Below are 21,121 nucleotides of genomic sequence, written 5' to 3' on the forward strand. Positions count from 1 at the left end.
GACAACACAGTTTTTGTAGGTGTCAGTGGAGACAGACAGAGGCCTTGTTTTAATTTTGCCATGTATTTTTATGTAGAATGCCTAAGTTATTCGCTTTTGATCCTATCTTATATCAAGGTCTGTAAACAGTTGCTTTCCTGATTGATTACAGCAAGTAGGAATCACCTTCAAGTGGTCAGACAGAGGAGTTTTTCAAAAAAATGCTTCCAATTTTCTTTTAGCTGACACAGATTTGCCTAAGCCAGTAGTGGCCAAACTTGGTTCTCCAGATACTTTGGGACTACAATTCCCATCATCCCTGACCACTGGTTCTGTTAGCTAGGGATGGTGGGAGTTGTAGTCTCAAAACATCTGGAGGACCAAGTTTGGCCACTATGGGCCTAATCAGATGGGCCAGTACAAAGCTAGTCCAGGCTAGTAGTTGGAATTATATGCCTGTTATTTTGGGGGTCTCAGAGATGAGAGGCAAATGACAAAAGCAGAGGAGACTTGAAGAATAAGGGAGCCACAAGAAACTCATGGAAAGAAGGAAGACAAAGAGACTGAATGGTGTGGGACTGAAGGAAATAGCTTAGGATGCACCATGAGAAGACACCACCAAGGGCCCCCCCCATGTTTGTTATTTGTGCACGGGTCAAAGGGCTGATGATCTGTGCCTGAGCTTCTTCCTCTTTCTGAGGAATGCACACCCCACCCAGAGAGGAGCTGCTGCTGTCATCTCTCATCACTGCAGAAAAGCAAAGAGCAGCCTCTCCATTAGTGTGTCAGCAACTGATTTACTGAAGCGACAGATGTTCCTTTGCAGCTTGGCTAACAGCATTAGATCTCTGGGATGCATCAATGAAGTGTCTGGGAAGCTGGCAAGGCAGGATGCTGCCTGAATTCTACTGGTCTATTGACTGGCTTTTCCACTGAGCCTTAGTGTCACTTAGCAGTGCATTCCAGTGCACCAAGACTTTTCATAGTTTTTTTTCTCTTGCGGACCGATTTCCAAACTTCCTTAGTTTTTCTATGTAATCTGTTTTAATTATTCTTCTACCTCATCATATCACGAGAAGTAGGAGACCGAACTGTTCTTCCTTTACTGTATATTGAGCAAGACACAGCAGCCATGGCCTGAACATTCACATTTCTTGCTGATTTAATAGAGCATTATTTCCCCATGAGCCTCTAAATGTTGAAATGTGGCCAAATCACTGTATTCTCTGTGCATTGTTCTTTTTGATGTTAACATGAACTGGCTTCAGCAAGAATGAAACTCAATGTTAGCAGCAACAGATGGCAGGGAATGTGTTCCCTTTATTTCCAAGCCCCACAATTGCTTTAAAGGAGGATTATATGTAACACCCATTTTCTTATAATCGGCTCTGACAACAAGCTCCTTCATCAAGGCAGGCTCATTAAATCTAGAGTGAACACAATAAGGTATAAAAGCTTTTTCATGTACCATTTACACTTTGAAATGAGGACAGATTCTAAAATATTCACCACTTTTAAATATTTTATTTGAGGCCTGGTGGTGCTGAACCTGGGGCTGAACGTTGACTATGATGGCTGAGGCCAATGGGAATTGAACTCCCAAACATCTACGGGACCTCAGACTGGGAGAGGCTGCTTTTGGATCTGGGCCGTTCTGATCATTCATGAGTATAGTCCTTAAATGAAGAAATGCACACCTCCTCTTCAGTCTAGGCGCACTCTTCAGTTAATCACTGATTCAGACAGGAGGCAGAGTTACAGATCCTGTAAGACCAACTTAAATAAAGTGGCTTCTCATCTTTGATCACAAACACGTGATGACACTAGGCTGCGCTTCAGAACGTCTCTCTCTCTCTCTCTGCTGTCTCCACAGAAGGACCCCTCTCGCTTTCATGGAGTTATTCCTTTGCGCAGGAACCTGTCTATGGAGAGGGGTTATAAGTTGGTGGGCGATCCCATTTATCTGGTCATATGTATGCCTCCTTTCTGTGATAAAACCAAGCTGATGACAGCTTCTAGTAACAAATTTAACCACATCAAAATTAACCCAAAATTTAAACAATAAAACAATTATTGTAGAAGTTCCCCATAAAACTCCACAGTCACAACTGTATAAACAGCAGCAGGCTAATATATGCAGCATTTTTGTATGGACAAAGACTTGACATGATTTGTGTGTGAAGGTACAAACCAAGGCATTCCCAGTTAGAGGGTGATGGGGGGGGCAGGACTGGGCAAGATTTCAGCTTGAGTCCTTGGAGAGCTTCTGCTACTTAGAACTGGCAGTGCTGCTCTAAATGAACTAGTTCCCATGACTGACTTTGGTAGGTTCATCAGAAAGTGCTTATAGGAAGTGGATATTTAGTCAGCTTTGTACTGGCAGTAAAATTTCAGCAGCTGGACCAACACAAGATATTTTGCCACCAATAAGAGGCCCCAGGGTGTGCACCAGGTTCTGTCTTGGCAGGGCTTTTGCTGCAGCCCCCTTTGTGATCCTGGAGCAAGGCTGCCCCACCTGCCTGTCACATTTGGCCCATGAGAGGTGGGGCTCAAGGTTCACCACCCCAGTATATGGCAGGCCTGCAGCATAGTCCAATGTTATCATCTGTCTCTTGGCATGTTGGGATTTTTAGGGAAATACAGTTGGAAATGCAGTTGAAGTTGATTGTCAAAGAAGTGGGGGGATTTATTGCTTTTCCATTTATTGGGGGCATAGGGGGGGGTCCTGTCAATGGGCAGGCATTTTGTATTGTTATGTTGTGAACTTCCCTGTGATCTTTTATGGTTTTATTTTGCTCTTTTATGAAAACCCAAGGTATGTGTCCCAAATATTTGTTTTGTGTTCATTAAACCTATCCAACCTTTATTCTGATTGTAATACATAAACTACAGCTGCTTTATATATTTAATTATTCTAAGGTATATATTTATATTATTATCCTTACAGATATTTCCTGGTCTCATTCTCTCTGACATAAAGCCTGCCAAAAGAATGAAGTTCAAGACTGTATGTTATCTGCTGGTTCAACTTATGCATTGTCGCAAAATGTTCAAAGCTGAGATCCCTTTCTCCAATGTGATGACTTGTGAAGACGACGACAAGGTAGTGTATGGCAAAGCAAGGTCCTTTGTCGAAATGTGTGGTATCTACCCTCACCTCACATTTCACTGGGCCTTTTGGTATATAAAGAGGTACTCCTGGGCAGAGCTTCAAACTGCGGAGCTGTGCCCAGAAACACAAGGAAGTCTGGCTGAGCCCGGGGCTGCATTAAATAAAGTACAATATATTCCTTGCCACTAGATGGTGCTGTTCTATGGTTACTCCATAAGAAAAAAAAAGCTCACTTCACTGGTATTTTTAAAACACATCTGCAGGTTTCAGTCTCTTGCTGAAACAAGAGGGTGAAAGAGTCCTGATTTGAACATCTTCAACCCAAAATTTCCACCTCTCTCTCTCTCTCTCTCTCTCTCTCACACACACACACACACACACACACACAGTGTCATTGCAGAAAACTATCCTCTTTGTGATCTGTTCCTTTCCCTAACTCTGACATGCAGTTTTCAAGAAATGGAGCAGTGGTGCTGATCCCTCCACATGTCCCTGGGCTGCACCCAATCCATGCACTAATTCTAAATTACCCTGGTGGCCAGTTTATTATTCCCCCCCCATTAAGAAATGTGCCATGCAAGCCATTCTCTGCCTTCATTTGCGCTTGCCTCCAGCCTGGGACTCCTCCACCCAGGACTGCCCACTTGGCCTCATTTGAGGAGAAGAGCTGTGCCAGAAAGGGCTGCACAGCATCTAAGGCAGATCACCATCCTCTTCTTTGTATAGTGCCTTTCCATGGGTAAAACCCATGGAAGTTTTTTGGGGGGTATGCAGGGGTACACATACCCCTAAACATTTTGTGAATCTTTGAACTCTTGTCCATTTACTGTATTTATTTTCCCTGATTTGAACTATAAAATTGTGATTTTCTTGAATCAGGGGGGGGGGTGTTTTTTAGGAAATAAGCACATGGTAAAACCATGCTCAAAGTGGCAACATGAAAACATTTACATAATAACAAACACAACAGAAGCAATTGTAAACAATAAGTAAAACACATCAAAAAGTACAACCAAATTTAAACTAAGATCTAAAAATAAAGATGCAATTAAACAAAACACACCTAAAGTATTTTGTAATACAAGAAATCTTACATAAAACATTTTTATATATAAAAAAGCTTATCCTACTGTTTTTTGGTTTTGACAGAGGAGGGCATTAAGGACAGCATCAGAAAAACTCAGGAACCGTTCCTCTTTTTCTACAAATGTTGTGTATAACACTCCTGGAACTCGAGTGAATCGATACATTGGCCGTTTAATAGAGGCCCGGCAAACTGAGTCGGAGATGGCAGACCTACATTTTTTCACCCTGAGGTACAAACAGATTGAGCGCGAGCAAAAAGTAAGTGAGGCTTTTGCTAAGTTTATCAGTCAAATAAAAAGAGAAACTACCACTTGCTTGTTGTTGTTTTTCCCCCATTCAGGATTTCATTTTCTTATATTTTTAATGAAGTATTGGCTTCCGTTTTCATGGAGCCTTTGTCAATATATTGCCCCAGGTCCCCTTCCCTCCTCGTTCGCATGCTAAGGGAGGAAGTGTACTGCTCACATGAAGTTTCCCATTATGTCTAAATGCAGCAAATGGTAATTTGTTCCTTTCAAACACTGAAAATCAGAAGGCACTCCTCTTCCTGCAGGTTACCCGGAACCTATTAGCTGTTTTTGCTTTTTTCCTACTGTGTAGAGATGCTTTCCCCCCAGGTCGGTTTTATTTTTAGTATTTTATTATATTGTATAAAGCTTTGTACTTTTCTAAAAAAGAAATAGAAAAGTGTTTTGTAAATAAATGGCAGTAGTAATTGTAAATGAGTGCTTGTGCTAGAGCAGCTGGTTTTGGGGTGCCCCCTCCTCCCTCGTTCTCTTTGATTCAGCACAGAAGGGCCCTTGCGCAAACGCGCATGTGCGCAAAGGTAGAGGCCTGCCTGGAAAGCTTAAAGCCCACCACCACTACCTGGGAGAGGGATCCAGGCAAAGGAAATATGAATTGACCAATCATGGCTAGGAGCAGCTAGGAACTAGGTGGAGTCATCAATCTTATAAAAAGTGTGGAGTTGCACACACTGGCCAGTTTCCGTTTTGACTTGGAAATGTTCGTTTTGGGAATCTCAGAAGTACGTAAAGGCAAGACGCAGGTGAGGGAGTGCTTTCCTGCAATGGCACCCACCTGAGAGATGATGGAACTATGCTGAGGCTGAAGAAAAGGACTGATTGTAATACCTCCAAACCTCAGGATGAGGCCCCTCCAATCTTTCCTGGTTCCACTTCTGAGCTGGGGAAGGAGGCCCAGGCCCACCACTCTAGCAGTCCCAAGGCCAGCACGCTTCCTCCCCAGCTCCAAATTTTGAAGGGTGGTGGGGAGGGAGCGCATGCTGGATTTGCAAGCACTCTGGCTACTTTTCCTGACCATACACTGACTTTGAAAACTCAGAAAGAAATGATGTGCTCATCAGGGGCTAATCTGGTGAGCCCATTTACAGATTACTGCTGTGCATGCTGTATTTCTGTCTTTAGAACCAGGAGGTGTGACGGGTATGGATCAATAACTGTATTTATGTCTCTTTTTCCCACAGTATCACCAGCTTCAGGATGAATATTTCACCAGTGCTGTCGTCTTGTCACTGATTCTAGCTGCCTTATTTGGCCTCGTCTACCTTTTAATAATCCCACAGTAAGTGCTTTCTCAGTATTTTAAATTAAATGACAAGTAATTTTTTTTATGAAATTGGAGTGTCTTGGGCAAACTTTGGATTCATTAGAAAACTTTATTTCTTACATTCTACTCACCCCCCAAAATCAAGAGAGCAGGTTCAGAACTGGATTCTCCTCCCCCACCCTAGGAGCTCAGATCCACCAGGACAGATCCACCAGGAGCCATGGATTGTCTTGCCCCACCCTGCGTTGGTCTAAGAGCCTCTCCAAGCTGTCTCTATCAGTGGCCCCCATGGCATCCCGCACTAGCGAATCCCATAGTTTCTGTAAGGGGGTGGCTTACAGGGAACAGCCACCCCTCATCAAATCCAGCTCTTCGAATGGTTCAGACAACAGCGGAGGGGCAGGAGACAGGAAGGAGGAAGTGAGCGGAGTGGGGCCGGGCTCAGGCAGCATCCAAGAGCCCTACGGGCCAGCAGAGAGTTCTAGCGGGGAAACAGCAGAGGGGCGTCCTTTCAAATTCACCCCGGAACTGAGGCGATCAGCGGCTCGCAAACTCAGGGGGAGGAGATTTGGGGTCCCCAAACTACTCTGCTGGTGGAGGAGCCAAAAAGAGCCATTGGGAGAATCTGATAGTACTGAGTAGACAGGTTTTCATGAAGCTCTTGCACTGTAAATAAGTTTCACAATAAAAGTCTTAAAGACAAGATGGTTTGGAGTGTCATTGCTCGAGGGTAGCCAGCAACCTCCGTGACAGCTTCACTTTGTGATGAATGAAGAATTCCTTTTTGTTGTCTGTCTTCATTGGATGGCCCCTGGTTGCAGTACTAGGAGGGAGGGAGAAAAGCCTATCTCCACCTGCTTTCCTAACACCATGCAGAGTTTATACACTTCTGTTGTATATTTTTTCCTAATTTTTTTTTTAAAAAAATCACAAATGTTGTATGTTTCATCACAAGCTGGTTGTTCCAGACCCTGGTCATTTTGCAAGGAACTGCAGCTCCTAGATGTATTTATTATGCAGTGAAAATAAAAGGTGTGCATACACTGGTAGGCAAATAACCTCAGATTTACACAATTTATGGTGGTCAGGGAGTAATAAAGGAGGAGACAACATACAGCACAAATGCATCTCCCCAAGCACCACCCACATGGACAGATTGATTTCAGAGTCATAAAATTTAAAGCACTTTTCTGTGGATGAAGGTGGGAAAAGGCACACCCAGAAAGAATGAGCCACAGGCACCTTAATGCCCTAGGGTAGGGGTGGCCAACTCCCAAGAGACTGAGATCTACTTTCAGAATCAAAATCTAGCGGTGATCTACCCCCATTTTTTGGGGTTCGGCTCAAAGTTGTTGAGCTTTTTTAGGGAGAAGGAAAGGGGGGTAGCCTTTTTGTTTTTGGGGGGAGCACTGCCCAAATACTTTTCTTACGGGAGACAACAGAAACTTTTAGAGCTTTCTTGGGAGAGAGTTGCATAAAAGCACTCACAAAACTGTACGCTGCACAAACTCCTTTACCCACTCCATTAACCTACCTATCAAGAATTCTTAAAAAATACATGCCTTCATCCATTGTTAGTGTGACACCTGCATCACCATTTTGGTAACCAACTGTTCAATATCAGACGAGTACTGTGTCAGGGCCAGCTTCAGGGAATCCTTAAGGTGCTCATCTGCCATGTTTGAATGTTGCTCTCTCTCTCTCTCTCTCCCACCCCCTCAGCTAGGGGCACCCATCCACCTCCCTCCCCCCACTTTCTTCCCCACCCCCTCAGCTAGGGGAACCCATCCACCTCCCTCCCTCTCTCTCTTTATCCCCCACCCCCTCAACTAGGGGTACCCATCCACCTCCCTCTCTCTCTCTTTCTCCCCCACCCCCTCAACTAGGGGCACCCACCCACCCACCCACCCACCCACCCACCTCTCTCTCTCTCTCTCTCTCTCTCTCTCTCTCTCTCTCTCTCTCTCTCTCTCTCTCTCTGGCTCCCAGTGGCTCAATGAGACAGGGACAGGGACGGGGGGAAATCCCTCTGTGAGTCGTGGCTCCCACTTTCCTCCCACGCACGAAAACTCACACACAACCCTCCCTCTCTGCCGGCATGAGGGAGGAGGAGCCGGGGAGCTCTAGGCAGGCAAGAGGGACAGGGAGCAATCCAGCTATTCTGTGCAACGCACTAACACAGTCACACACATACTGGTAAGCTCAGTATCGGGAAGAGGGAAGGAGCTCTCCCTGCAATTTCCCATGGTTATTGATCTTTTTTGTGGGGGAGAGACAAGAGTTATTGAGGGGTTTTTTTTAGGGGGAGAGCTCTTTCTTTTCTTTTAGGCTGGCGATCACTAAGGTACCCACAATCTACCCGCGATCTACCAGAAACATCCTGTGGATCTACCGGTAGATCCCGATCTACCTGTTGGCCATGCCTGCCCTAGGGTGTACATAGCCTATGTCTCATGCTTGAACAAGAAGGGGAAATGCTTGATAGTTAACCAGAATCCACCTGCCAAGTTCCAGTGAGGAGATGGTGCTTTTCTGTATGTTCAATGACTCGGTTTCTGCGTGTTCCTCCTAGGAGTACCATCGTGCTTGTCCTTCTGGTGTTCTGCATATGCTTCCTGGTGGCATGTATCATGTACCTGCATGTCACCCGAGTACAAGTAAGTGATCTCAAATGCCGTGGCCTCTTGATTCTTGCAAGAGATCTACTAAGCATTGCATACGTGTTCATTTGATATCTCCGCCAGGCAGGAACCTGTTTCATTTTATTAGTGTACAGCACCTAACATAGCGCAAGGTTTATATGCGTGCCACGTGTTGCTGTGGCTCAGTCTGTTAAATGGAGGCTCAGAGTCCCCCTTCAGACTCCCCTCACCTTCAGAGTCCCCCTGTTTTATGCGGGTTCTGCCTCCCACCATCTGGCCCAGGGCAGGGCCTGGTGGGCCTCAAAAGGACTGCTGCTTCTAACGCTGCTGCTGCCCAGGAGGACTCCCCTGCCTGAGTGCCTGCAGGTCCTGTCCCTGCCTCTCACCATCTGGCCCAGGGCGGGGCCTCACAGGCCTCAAAAGGACTGCTGCAGCAGAGTTCTTTTTAAAATGTTTTTTAATAAATAAATAAATAAATAAATAAATAAATAAATAAATGCTTTTAAACCTTTTTTAATTCTTTGTGGTGTGGGTGGTGGGAGGGATGTTTAGTTGAGTTTGGGAATTTGTTTAATTTTGGCACCTTTGTAATTTTTATTGTTTTTGGTTTTATTGTTTTACTGTGGTTTTTTGTGTCTGTGCTTATATAGGTTTTATTTTGTTCTTAAGGGAGGGGTCAGGGCTGCTTGGGAGTGGGTCTTGGCCAACAGAATGCCTGGGGGAGGTTCCACGGGGGGGGGGATGCACTGGGTCAACCGATCTCCATGATCATGGGTAGGAGGAGGAGTTACGCTAAGACCAGACCATGTCATTACCGAGGAGGCAGGTTTAGTCGTTGTCTGAGGACTATCCCTGCCTCCGGGTCTGGTCTAGACTGGAAGGATATTGGAATCAGCAAGGGATACCCACATGACCTGAAGGTGCTGCTGTGCAATGCCAGGTCAATGATTCATAAGACCACTGCCCTCCATGACTTGATCGTGGATGGAGGACTTGACCTGGCATGTGTGACAGAGACTTGGTTGGATGAAGCAGATGGGCCTGCCCTTACTGCTGCTTGTCCACCAGGTTTCTCTTATGCACAGCACCGCTTCTTAAAAAACCATCTTTACATGCAGCCAATATGGCCAACTATCGCCCAGTCTCAAATCTTCCATTCTTGGGCAAGGTGATTGAGCGAGTGGTTGCTGAACAACTCCAGGCACGCCTGGAAGAAGCAGACCATTTGGATCCCTTCCAGTCGGGATTCAGGCCTCATCATGGGACTGAAACTGCCTTGGTCCCACTGGTCGATGATCTCCGGCGGGCTAGGGACAAAGGTCTAGAGGGGTTGGGAGCTGGGCGCACTGCCATACAGTGGTTCTGCTCCTTCCACCTGGGCCGTGTTCAGAAAGTGGGGGGGGGGGTGAGTGTTCGGACCCCTGGGCTCTCACCAGATGTCAAAAAAAAACGTAAGTCAAAGCAACCCTATCTAAAATTTCGTAAGTAGAAAAAATCCTATCTAAACCGCATCCAAGATGGCGGACGGAGCTCCGTTCATAAGTAGAAACATTCGTAAGTAGAGTTATTTGTAAGTAGAGGTACCACTGTATGGGCCTTTCACAGGGTGGGGGAATCACAGGGATGAGGCACAACAAAGGGAGGGGGGACACATAGCCATGGGGGGAGGTAGGACCCTGAGTTAGCCAAAACAGTGGGTGGTGGGGACATTTTCAGGAACACGCGTGGGTGGGGGAGTCTTATTTTTGAAACTTACAGTAGGGGAGTCAGGGTTGGGACAGGGCAGGTGAGGGGACTCTGAAGGGAGACTCTGAAGGTCCATTTAACAGAAAAAGGTCCATTTAACACAAAAACCCACAGCAACGTGTGGCCGGGCCAGCTAGTGTTTAATAAATTATTGTATTTTAATATTTCTGTTGGAAGCCGCCCAGAGTGGCTGAGGAGACCCAGCCAGATGAGCAGGGTATATTATATTATTATTATTATTATTATTATTATTATTATTATTATTATTATTAGACTGGCGTATCCCTGTGATTTCCCCTCCCCGGCCCCTCTTCCCCTCCCTGGCTTATCCCTGTGATTCCCCCCTCCCTGTCCTGACCCATGACGTATCACACCCCCTTCTCCCCCCACCCTCGGTTTATCCCTGGAGTGGTCCCACCGTGTCCTGAGCTATCCCGTGCCCTCCTCTCCCTAACCCCCACCCAGGCAAGTCAGTACCTCTATTCAGCCTAGTCTATAAAGGCTTCAGCCTAGTATGTAAACGGGAGCCAAGGTGCTGTTGAGAGGAAAAGTTTTATAGGTGTAGTACCAGTGTAGCCACCACTAGAGGACGATGGTTTGCAACCTAGTTATTTTCCCAACATGCACTTTCGTCTGAGTGGTGTGTTTTGATACACGGGTTTTTTGGTGTTTTACCTACCACATGTGTGACATCTGTCTTAGCAAACTTTATAAGAACCTTCGGACATTCGCTTGGGCCGTTGTGTCAAAATTTGAACGCAATCGGTCAAGTGGTTTTGGTGAAAAGTGGACACAAACCCACATGCCCTTTTTACATTCATAGAGAGAGAGATGTTTCACATTTCTCCAAAGCAGAAGGAGGCTCCAGAGGCAACCTTTATAGGAGGTCAAGGGAACCTTTGGCTAACCCAATGTTGCTGAACTACAACTCCCATCATCCCTGATCATTGGTCATGCTTGCTTGCTCTGATGGGAGTTGTAGTTCAGCAACATCCGGAAAGCCAAAGGTTTATAACATTATCCTAATGTTCACATACTTGCAAACACGTTTCTTGCATTCACCCTTTACAGTTTTACTGCAGACCTAAGTTAGTTGGTTTGTTTTTTAATCACAGTCCTGAGGCTTTTCCCCAGACTCCTTTTCCAAGTGGGAGAATGAATCGCTAATGTCAAACTTATTATGAATAGGAGTCTGCTGAAATAAGAATTAGCTTGCTTGAATGTGAAGATATATCTGTGTGAACGTACAACAAACAAATTTTATTGCGCCAAATGAAATGTAAGACATCAGTTTCATTTTTTGTTGTTTTTTACTATTTTATAAATAACATGCCTACCTTGTTTTTGAATTAACAAAGACTCTATTGTTTTTGTCTTTCAGTGTTTTCCAGGGTGCCTGACAATACAAATTCGAACAATTTTATGTGTTTTTATTGTAATATTAATTTATTCAGTGGCACAAGGCTGTGTGGTGAGTGTATAGGAATGGTTGCCTAATTCATGGAGAGACCTACTGTTCCCTCAGTTTGCTCTGATTTAAGTCATTTAGATCATTTCCATTAGCATGCAAACCCCCGCCTCATATATAATTGCCTCATCATATAAACAGCTGACTATAATTGCTGTTTCTTTTTGAAACTGAAAACCTATATTCTTCTAAGTCCAAGAAAGCTAAATCAATCTACATTTTATTCCTCACTTTGGCTTTGGCTGCCAAGAACCAGTTTATATATGCAGCAAAATCTGGTTGTAATGTTTTTCCTGGACTTGTAATGTCATTTCACATGGAAGTGGGCACTGCAAGCTTTTGAATGCTTCACCATGGAAGAAGATTCCCTACAACTAGAAAAGTAGCATGATGCCAGGCTTTCATCCTGACTTGCTGTTTTTTTTGTACATAAGGAACTTATTTCATGGGAAACATATAAGCATGCAACTCTGTAGCCTCAACACAGTCAAACGTCTCCACATTCTCCTGCATTTTATTCTGGGCACTGCCCTGAGATCTTATGATGAAGGGTGCTATATCAATCAATCAATCAATCAGTTGATTTTGCTGCATTTTACTGACCTTGAGTCATAAATACTGGGGATTCTGCCTCTATGGTGGGTATTACAAGTGATCACTGAAATGATGGAAGGTTTTTTTGTTTTTTTAGTTGCTTCACAAACATAGAGCAGAGGTTTAAATTAACTGGTTTATTGCATGTGAAAGACATGGGTGCCACACACACACACACACACACACACACACACACACACACGCCTGTTCATAAATGTGTGCAAGTGCCAGTACAATGGGGCAGCAAGGATGTACGCAAGACTTCTTTTCATTTACTGCTTAATGTGTTTACTTGCTGCTTTATAAGAAAAAAATCTTTTCCATGTAGAATATGATCAAAGTTAGAAGAAAGGTTCTGTTATCTCTGCTCGCTTGTTTGTATTATCCAGTAGTACACTAAATGTGTTAATTAGTACAGTCGTACCTCTGAAGTCGAACGGAATCCATTCCAGAAGTCCGTTCGACTTTCAAAGCATTCGGAAACCAAGGCACGGCTTCCAATTGGCTGCAGGAAGTTCCTTTTCTTCACTGGGTTGGAATGGAGCCTTTACCTGGCAACTCAATCTCTCCCCCCCCCCCTTTCAGAGTGGCTGGGGAGCACAAGAGAGCTTGCGTCTCAGGCAGCAGGACCCCGAAGAACCTAAAAATCCCCTTTTAGATTTTTTAAGGGGTGCACATCACCTTTGCGCTTCCCCTAAGCCCTAGCGAAGATCAAGCCTGTCAGAGAGAACAGGCTCATGCTCCGCCTGCCATTCTGGTGGCACCTGGAAGTCTGAAATGCGGGTGCATCTCACCTCTGGGGTGGAGTGCAGTTCATCATCCTGTGCAGCCAGTCACTACATTTCCTAAATTTGTTTGTGAATTGAAGGGTTCATAGTTTTAGTAATGGAGGAACTTTGAGGATCTTGTTTCAAAGGTTCTGCTTCACAAATGAATGTAATCTATTAATTAAATTCATATTGATTTGCATCCAACCTTGTGAATGTCCTCCATTAAAGAAATAAACATGATGTGATCATCCTCTGAGGCCCTTCTGGGGTCCAGAGTGCAGCAACATGAGAACGGGCCTTTTCTGCAGTGGCTCCCCATTGGTGGAATGCTTTCCCCAGGGAGGCTCATCGGGCTCCTTTGTTACATATCTTTAGGTGAAAACATTCCTCTTCTCCCAGGCCTTTGGCTAATTAAACAATCTATGGACTTTTAAGGGACATGGGTGGCGCTGTGGGTTAAACCACAGAGCCTAGGGCTTGCCAATCAGAAGGTCGGCGGTTCATATCCCCACGACAGGGTGAGCTCCCATTGCTCAGTCCCAGCTCCTGCCAACCTAGCAGTTCGAAAGCATGTCAAAATGCAAGTAGATAAATAGGAACCACTACAGCGGGAAGGTAAACGGTGTTTCCGTGTGCTGCTCTGGTTCGCCAGAAGCGGCTTTGTCATGCTGGCCACATGACCTGGAAGCTGTATGCCGGCTCCCTTGGCCAATAATGCGAGATGAGCGCCGCAACCCCAGAGTCGGTCACGACTGGACCTAATGGTCCTTTACCTTTATCAACTTTTAAACTGTCCATAAAACCTTTTTTTGTTTGTTTGCTACCATGTTATGTATTTTTGTGTTTTTGTATTGGTAAACTGCCCTGTGATCTTCAGATGAAAGGTGCTATAGAAATTTAACTGGTTTTTTAAAAGACTTGATAGCAAATGACACATTTAGCATCACTTCTAGATTCACCCCTAATGCTGTTGTCATCAAATGCAGGACATGTGTTTTTGTGTGAACTTTTCATTCAGCTCTCAACTCTGTTTCTCCCTTAGGTTGGATGTATGCCTTGGGTCTGGAGTACTAATTCCAGCAGCTCCATAGTTATCATTTCTGTGGGTGGGACAAATAAGACAATGAGTGAGCTTCCATGTGATGCAGCCCATTATGCATTTCTCTCCTGCGTTGTGGGGACTCTGACCCTGGCAATATTTCTACGCGTATCTTCCTTGCCAAAAATGATCCTCCTGCTTTTTGTTACAATTTTGTACATAGTCATTTTGGAACTCAGCGGATACAGAAAAGCAGTGGGGTAAGTTCATTGCATAATTAAGGAAGAGTTTTGTTGTTTTCATATTTTGCCCCCACACCTTCAGTGCAAAGTAGAGATTCTAATGGATGTGGGAGATGTTGAAGTCCAGGCCTAAACTAGCCTTTATGTGCATAATCCTCATTCATAACCAAAACAAAGTTCACATCAATGCAAACTGCATTTGCCCTTGCCTCTCCCCTCCCCCCATGCTCTGTCTAAATTTGGGTTGTAAGGTCCTTGGTGCAAAGCAGCTCTCTGTTTCATGTATTAACTATGCAAAGCACCTTTATACTGACGACACTCTATGAATAATCTTAATAATGGTTTTGTGTGTCTGGTATCTGCCTCCAGCACTGCTTTAAGCTGGGATTATTGTTGAAGTCAAAGACTTCAGTGCAGCTCCTCCTTTCCTTCCTCCTGCATTTCAACCTAGCATAAGCGAAAGATGACAGGAGAGGAATCAGGAGAGAGGCAGGCGCACTTGGGAGAAGTGAGGGGGTTCCTACTCCCTTCTCCACAAATTGCCTTCTTTGATGGCTGCTGCCCCTGCTTCCTCCCTCTAAGATGGTTGGCATTCAAGACTTGTAGTGTACAAAGGATTTTATGGAGGTTCGTTGTTTTCAAGCACTTTTTGAAAATGGCATTGGTTTTTTTGTAAAAGAAAAGGGAAGCTTATGTGCACATTTTCTTTCTTTCTCAAGGGGTGGCTCCTTTTATATTCGTGGCTATGAACCCATCTTGGCCATCTTGCTCTTTGCCTGTGCTTTGGCACTTCATTCCAGGCAGGTGGATTTGAAGCTACGTCTCGACTACCTCTGGGCTATGCAGGCAAGGAAACCTTTCCCCTTTCTAAAGCACAATGTCAAGTCCCTCTTTACTGTTGCCTCTTACTGTATACAAGGCTCTAAAAACCATTTAATTTAGCAAGAAATGGGTGTGGAAATGTGGCAATAGACCTAGGCTGTACCTGCGTGAGTAGTTGCATGCCAGCCCCAAGTTGCCTTCCCAGGTAGCTTTGCTTTGCTCCCGCCATTGGAGAGCCTGACCTCTACCAGAAGCCTCAGCTGCTCCATCCTTCCCCACGGGCCTAGTCAAGAGGGGGTTTGTTTGGATTAGGTTTCCATTAATGTTGGTCTTCTGCTTCCTGGAGTCCTGCACTCGCAGCAGTAACTGTGCTGGTTTTTGCTCATCTGCGAGTGACCACTTTTATTCTCGATCCTTTGTTTCCAATCCTATTCAACATAGTTGGTTTTGCCCATTTACTCAGTATGACATGCTTTCATTGCTGAATATGCAAATAAGCCTCAGGTGATTGTAAAGATGCTACTGCCTCCCTTCAATGAAGCAAAGCCGTTATTTTTTTAGTACCAGAGATTTAGTACAAAGCAGATTTTTTTAGTACCAGAGGCTGGCTGGGTGCCTAGGATCCTCCCCACAAATCCCCATAAGAGAGGAACATGCCTTCTACAGAAATGACATGCCAGGGTTTCAGCAGGAGCATTTTGCAGCCTTCTTGGAGATCTCAGGGAAAGTACTGCTTGAAGCTGGGGGTCCAGCCTTCCTCTCCCCCACCACCAAAAATCACAAAATGAAGGACAGCACCAATCAATTAAAATTCATTTTTTTTAAAAAGAGTTCTTGAAAAGTTGCTGTTTTAAAAAACCAGTATGTTCATATTTTCAGATTGAGAGTGGGTCCTCTTTCTTGTACCTGATCCCACAGCACACTGAACAGCACACAGCCTATGAGCTGTGAATGTCACAGTAGAATCATAGAATCATAGAATCATAGAATCATAGAGTTGGAAGAGACCACAAGGGCCATCCAGTCCAACCCCCTGCCAAGCAGGAAACACCATCAAAGCATTCCTGACAGATGGCTGTCAAGCCTCTGCTTAAAGACCTCCAAAGAAGGAGACTCCACCACACTCCTTGGCAGCAAATTCCACTGCCGAACAGCTCTTACTGTCATGAAGTTCTTCCTAATGTTTAGGTGGAATCTTCTTTCTTGAAGTTTGAATCCATTGCTCCGTGTCCGCTTCTCTGGAGCAGCAGAAAACAACCTTTCTCCCTCCTCTATATGACATCCTTTTATATATTTGAACATGGTTATCATATCACCCCTTAACCTTCTCTTCTCCAGGCTAAACATACCCAGCTCCCTAAGCCGTTCCTCATAAGGCATCGTTTCCAGGCCTTTGACCATTTTGGTTGCCCTCTTCTGGACACGTTCCAGCTTATCAGTATCCTTCTTGAACTGTGGTGCCCAGAACTGGACACAGTACTCCAGGTGAGGTCTGACCAGAGCAGAATACAGTGGTACTATTACTTCCCTTGATCTAGATGCTATACTCCTATTGATGCAGCCCAGAATTGCATTGGCTTTTTTAGCTGCTGCATCACACTGCTGACTCATGTCAAGTTTGTGGTCTACCAAGACTCCTAGATCCTAGACAGTAGCGTAGAAGCCAGCTTTTGACAGTCTGCCAAGTGAGGTTTCCCTTTTGCTGCTGAGCATCTGAATTTTGTATTTTTTTATTTTAAAAAATCATTTCACATGACCTCCAATAATGCTCCCCCCCCCACTCCCAATAACGGAAGGAAAAGTAACATTTGCATCTCTGGAAACTGAGTAGGAAGAATGAGAGCAAACTATAAACAAACAAAATGTCAAGAACATCTATGAGATGGCAGACAATGGCCTTAGCCTAGAATACAAATAAATAACATTCTTATTCATCTAACCCTGTGGTGCACCTTTTGATTCTGCCTGAGATCTCCTGTCTAAATTACAGCAAGAACTAAAAGCTTATTTCAAAAGTAAATGATGAGGGCAGAAATAAATATTTAAGGGATCTGCATTTCTAGTCAGTAAAATGCCAAAGTGTTGAAAAAGTTTGGCACAATATGCTAAGCAATGTAGCTTTGCAGTTAAAACAACAACCGTGTCGTTCTATTTTAAATGATGACTTTGTAAAGTAGAATGTGGTCCTTTTGTAAAATTGTTTTCTCCTATAACCAAAAAGTTACAGGAAAAAGATATTGTGAAGAGTTCCAAAAGGATCTCTCCAAACTAAGTGAATGGGAAGTAAAATGCCAAAGTCAATTTAATGTATTGCAGAGATGTTTGCCAGGGCAATAAAATCTTAATTTCACATACGTGCTCATGGACTAGCAGTAACAGACCTGTTCTCGTATTCCTAGGTGGGCTCCCAGAGAGGAGAGGATCTTGAAGTCTCTACTCCTCTTCTGTGTGTATTTCAGCACCAACAAAATAGAATCAGAATCATGGAATTGTAGATTTGGAAGGGACCTGAGGACCATTCTAGTCCAACCCCCTGCAATGCAGGAATGCTCCCCACAGTCCTCCCTGGATACAACTGTGAACCACCAACCTAATAATAATAATAATAATAATAATAATAATAATAATAATAATATTTTATTCATACCCCGCCCTCCCTAGTCAAAGCCGGGCTCAGGGCGGCTGACACAGTAAAATTACAATAAGACAGAAAAAAAACAATTAATTAAAGTACAGGTTAAGATGCAACTTAAGTTTAAAATTTTAAAAATGCAGCCTTATATTTAAAATAGCCCAAATCAAAACCATAGGGAGGAAAAAAATAGGGGTCAGACTGAGTCCAACCCAGAGGCCAGGCGGAACAGCTCCGTCTTGCAGGCCCTGCGGAAAGATGTCAAATCCCGCAGGGCCCTGGTCTCCTGTGAGAGAGTGTTCCACCAAGTTGGGGCCAGCACTGAAAAGGCCCTGGCCCTAGTTGAGACCAACCTTCTGGTTAGCAGCCAGATACCCAGTCCACTGTTCCAGTGACTGGTTTCCCACAGGCCAGTCACTTTAGAACAGGATGCCAGACTAGATGAGCCATTGGCCTTCTTATATGATTCTGATTCTTCTTATATTCTTACAGTTTGATTTATGAAGAATAAAGATGTAGGAACATACCCAAATCTATTCCAACATCCCTTTGCATGTTCACCCAGAATTTTCTGTTCCACCACAGCAGGTTTATTTTGCATAAGTCTTTCTTCCATTTTGTTCATTAATTCTTGTGGTTGGTGAAGAAAGAGCATGACGGTGAGCACTGGCTGAGCACAGTAGGGGAAAAGAAGAAGCTGGAGAGAAGCAGTGCAGCCTCTTGCTCCTCGCTTGGGAGCCAACAAATTGACAGGGTCCCAGTAACCCATCAGTTGACTTAGCAAGTTATGTGAACCAGATCCAGAACTCTCTCTAGTGGTATTTCCTCTCTACAAAGTGTGTTCAGGACTGCAGTTTTTATTATTTAAAGCACATTTTATTTTCGTAGGCAGAAGAAGAGAGAGATGATATGGAAAGAGTGAAACTGGATAACAAAAGAATTCTCTTCAATCTTTTGCCAGCACATGTTGCACAGCATTTTCTCATGTCTAATCCAAGGAACATGGTAAGGAATATGAGTTTTCCGGGTTGTGTCCTGCAACAAACAACAATAGATTGAAAGCACAAATCAGATCAAAATCAAACTTTTAAAACATATTAATAACAGCAAAGGGAAAAGTGCATATAAATTCCGGGGGGGGGGGGGGGGGAGAGGAATCATACAGGAACCATGCTCAAGGCATACTGAAACAGGGTAAGACACACACAAAGATGGAGGGATGCCTGGCATGGATATCCAAGGGCAGCAGGGTTCTGGGTGCCACACAGAGAAGGCCCTGATGCTGTTCCCACCAGCCATGCAGAGACACATAAAAGGGCCTCGTCTGCATACTTCAGTGGATGAGTAGAATCCTATTAGAGACATCCCTTGAGGTTTCCTGGTCCCAAATTGTTCAGTGCTTTAAAAGCGATGACTAACTCTTCAAATTGCAGCCCAAAACTACCTAACTGTCAGTGCTGTTGCCATTATCAAACCTTTTTTAAATCTGCAGTAAAACTCTAAAAAAACTTACAGTGTCAGCTGCATTATTTGTGAGAAAGCCAGTTTACCTGTTGTCTGTCTAGAGTTGATCTTGGAATGAGGAGAGCGAGGTTCACATCTGCTCTGCCATGAAGCTCACAGCATGGTCTGGGCAAATCATCATGTCTCAGCCTGGCCAACTTCACAGGCGTATAGACAATATAAAGTGGGATTTGCCACCCTCCCCTCTTGGGAGGAAAATCAGCTTATGCGTAGATGTGCTGAATAATAATTCTTAAAATGTGGCTTTGTGAAGATCACAGTCTCATGACGGATGTGGGTTGTTGTAGTCATTAAAGAATAATATTCCACCCTGATTAAAGCAAGTCAGAACATACACAATGTATTTGAATATATTTGCTTGTTGATTTAATTTTTATCCTGCTCCAAAACAGAGGCAGATTATACAAATCATTTGCTGCCTTGACTCCAATGGGAGGAGGGGCAGGATAAAATTAAATTAATTTAATAATCTATATATATTCCACCCGCCCTGTGGAACACCCTCCCATCAGAGGTCAGAGAGATAAACAACTACCTGACATTTAGAAAATACCTAAAGGCAGTCCTGTTTAGGGAAGTTTTTTGATCTGTGATATTTGATGTATTGTAATGTTTGTTGGAAGCCGCCCAGAGTGGCAGGGGAAGCCCAGCCAGATGGGTGGGGTATAAATAATAAATTATTATTATTATTATTATTATTATTATTATTATTATTAAGGTGCATGTGTGTTATTCCCCACTTTTCTCCCACAAGCACTTACCCGATCATCCTGAAATTTGGCCACAACCTCAGAGTCACATGTGAGCATGTAATCATGCACTTATACTGACCAGCTGACACACCTAAGACAGGTATAAACCTGGATTTGTGATCAAAAAAACTGCGCGCCCCCAGTGGACATTCAACGAACAATGGACAAACATACTCTCACAATCTCTCACGCCCTGGAGACCACGCCTCCAACAGAGAGCAAACCGCCCCAAGACCAGGCCGCTCCCCAGGGACCTGCGCCCGCCCAGGAGATCACGTACTAGTGACCCCCTCCCCCCCGACCAAGCCCACTCCACACACACCCCACCGCATGGATCCAACCCCCGCCGATCCCACCGCCTCCCGCGACCCCCTCCTGCCCTGAGCAAGCCCACTCCACACACACACACACTACACAGATCCCGCCCCCGATCCCTTAACCTCCCGCGCCCCCCCCAAGCAAGCCCACTCCACACCCACACACCCCACGGATCGCACCCCCGCTGATCCTGCCACCTCGCGGGACCCACCCCCACACCGGAGATCACACCGATCCCCCCCCCCCACGGATCTTGCCACTGCTGATAAAACCACCCCCACGAACCAGGCCGCCTCCACAACAGCCCTGGGCCTCTCCAAAAGACAAAAATAAATATCTCACTTCAAAACATTAACTAGCTTCTTTCTTTCTTCACAATTTCACACTAAGCCAAACTGTTCCCCTCAATTGAGCACCCTGGCTCAAAATCTTACAACTTCCTTTTTTTCACAACAACCTTAAAGTTGTTGCTGACAGTGTTGTCTTGAATTGGGCTTCTTCCAGTCTAAAGATAAAGGTAAACAGGGTGAGCTCCCATTGCTCTGTCCCAGCTTCTGCCAACCTAGCTGTTTGAAAGCATACCAGGGCAAGTTGATCAATAGGCGGGAAGGTAAATGGCGTTTCCATGCGCTCTGGTTTCCGTCACTGTGCTCCATGCACCAGAAGTGGTTTAGTCCTGCTTGGCCACATGACCCAGAAAGCTGTCTGTGAACAAACTCTGGCTCCCTTGGCTTGAAAGAGGGATGAGCATCGCACCCCATAGTCGCCTTTGACTGGATTTAACCGTCCAGGGGTCTTTTACCTTTTACCTTACCTATCCAGTCTA

The 21,121-nt window shown here is 44.7% G+C and overlaps 1 protein-coding gene across 6 annotated transcripts in view; it reads left to right on the forward strand.

Moving 5' to 3' along the window:
• The window catches only part of ADCY1 (adenylate cyclase 1), a 171,867-nt gene that overhangs the window by 122,525 nt on the left and 28,221 nt on the right, over positions 1–21,121 (forward strand). For 3 of the 6 annotated variants that reach the window (XR_009558355.1, XM_035101384.2, XM_060280537.1), the window contains exons 8-15: positions 2,927–3,082; positions 4,241–4,435; positions 5,664–5,761; positions 8,319–8,403; positions 11,516–11,605; positions 14,009–14,265; positions 14,967–15,093; positions 18,590–18,706. Coding sequence is in view for 5 of the 6 variants with exons in the window: in XM_035101384.2 (XP_034957275.1) it covers positions 2,927–3,082; positions 4,241–4,435; positions 5,664–5,761; positions 8,319–8,403; positions 11,516–11,605; positions 14,009–14,265; positions 14,967–15,093; positions 18,590–18,706 (1,125 nt within the window). In the remaining variant the exon portion in view is untranslated. Of the gene's footprint in view, positions 1–2,926; positions 3,083–4,240; positions 4,436–5,663; positions 5,762–8,318; positions 8,404–11,322; positions 11,414–11,515; positions 11,606–14,008; positions 14,266–14,966; positions 15,094–18,589; positions 18,707–21,121 lie in introns of those variants that run through there. The other 3 variants (XM_060280538.1, XM_060280539.1, XM_060280540.1) reach the window with 3 other exon arrangements.

This window comes from Zootoca vivipara, chromosome 12, assembly GCF_963506605.1.
Source record: "Zootoca vivipara chromosome 12, rZooViv1.1, whole genome shotgun sequence".
NCBI classification, from domain to species: Eukaryota; Metazoa; Chordata; class Lepidosauria; order Squamata; family Lacertidae; genus Zootoca; species Zootoca vivipara.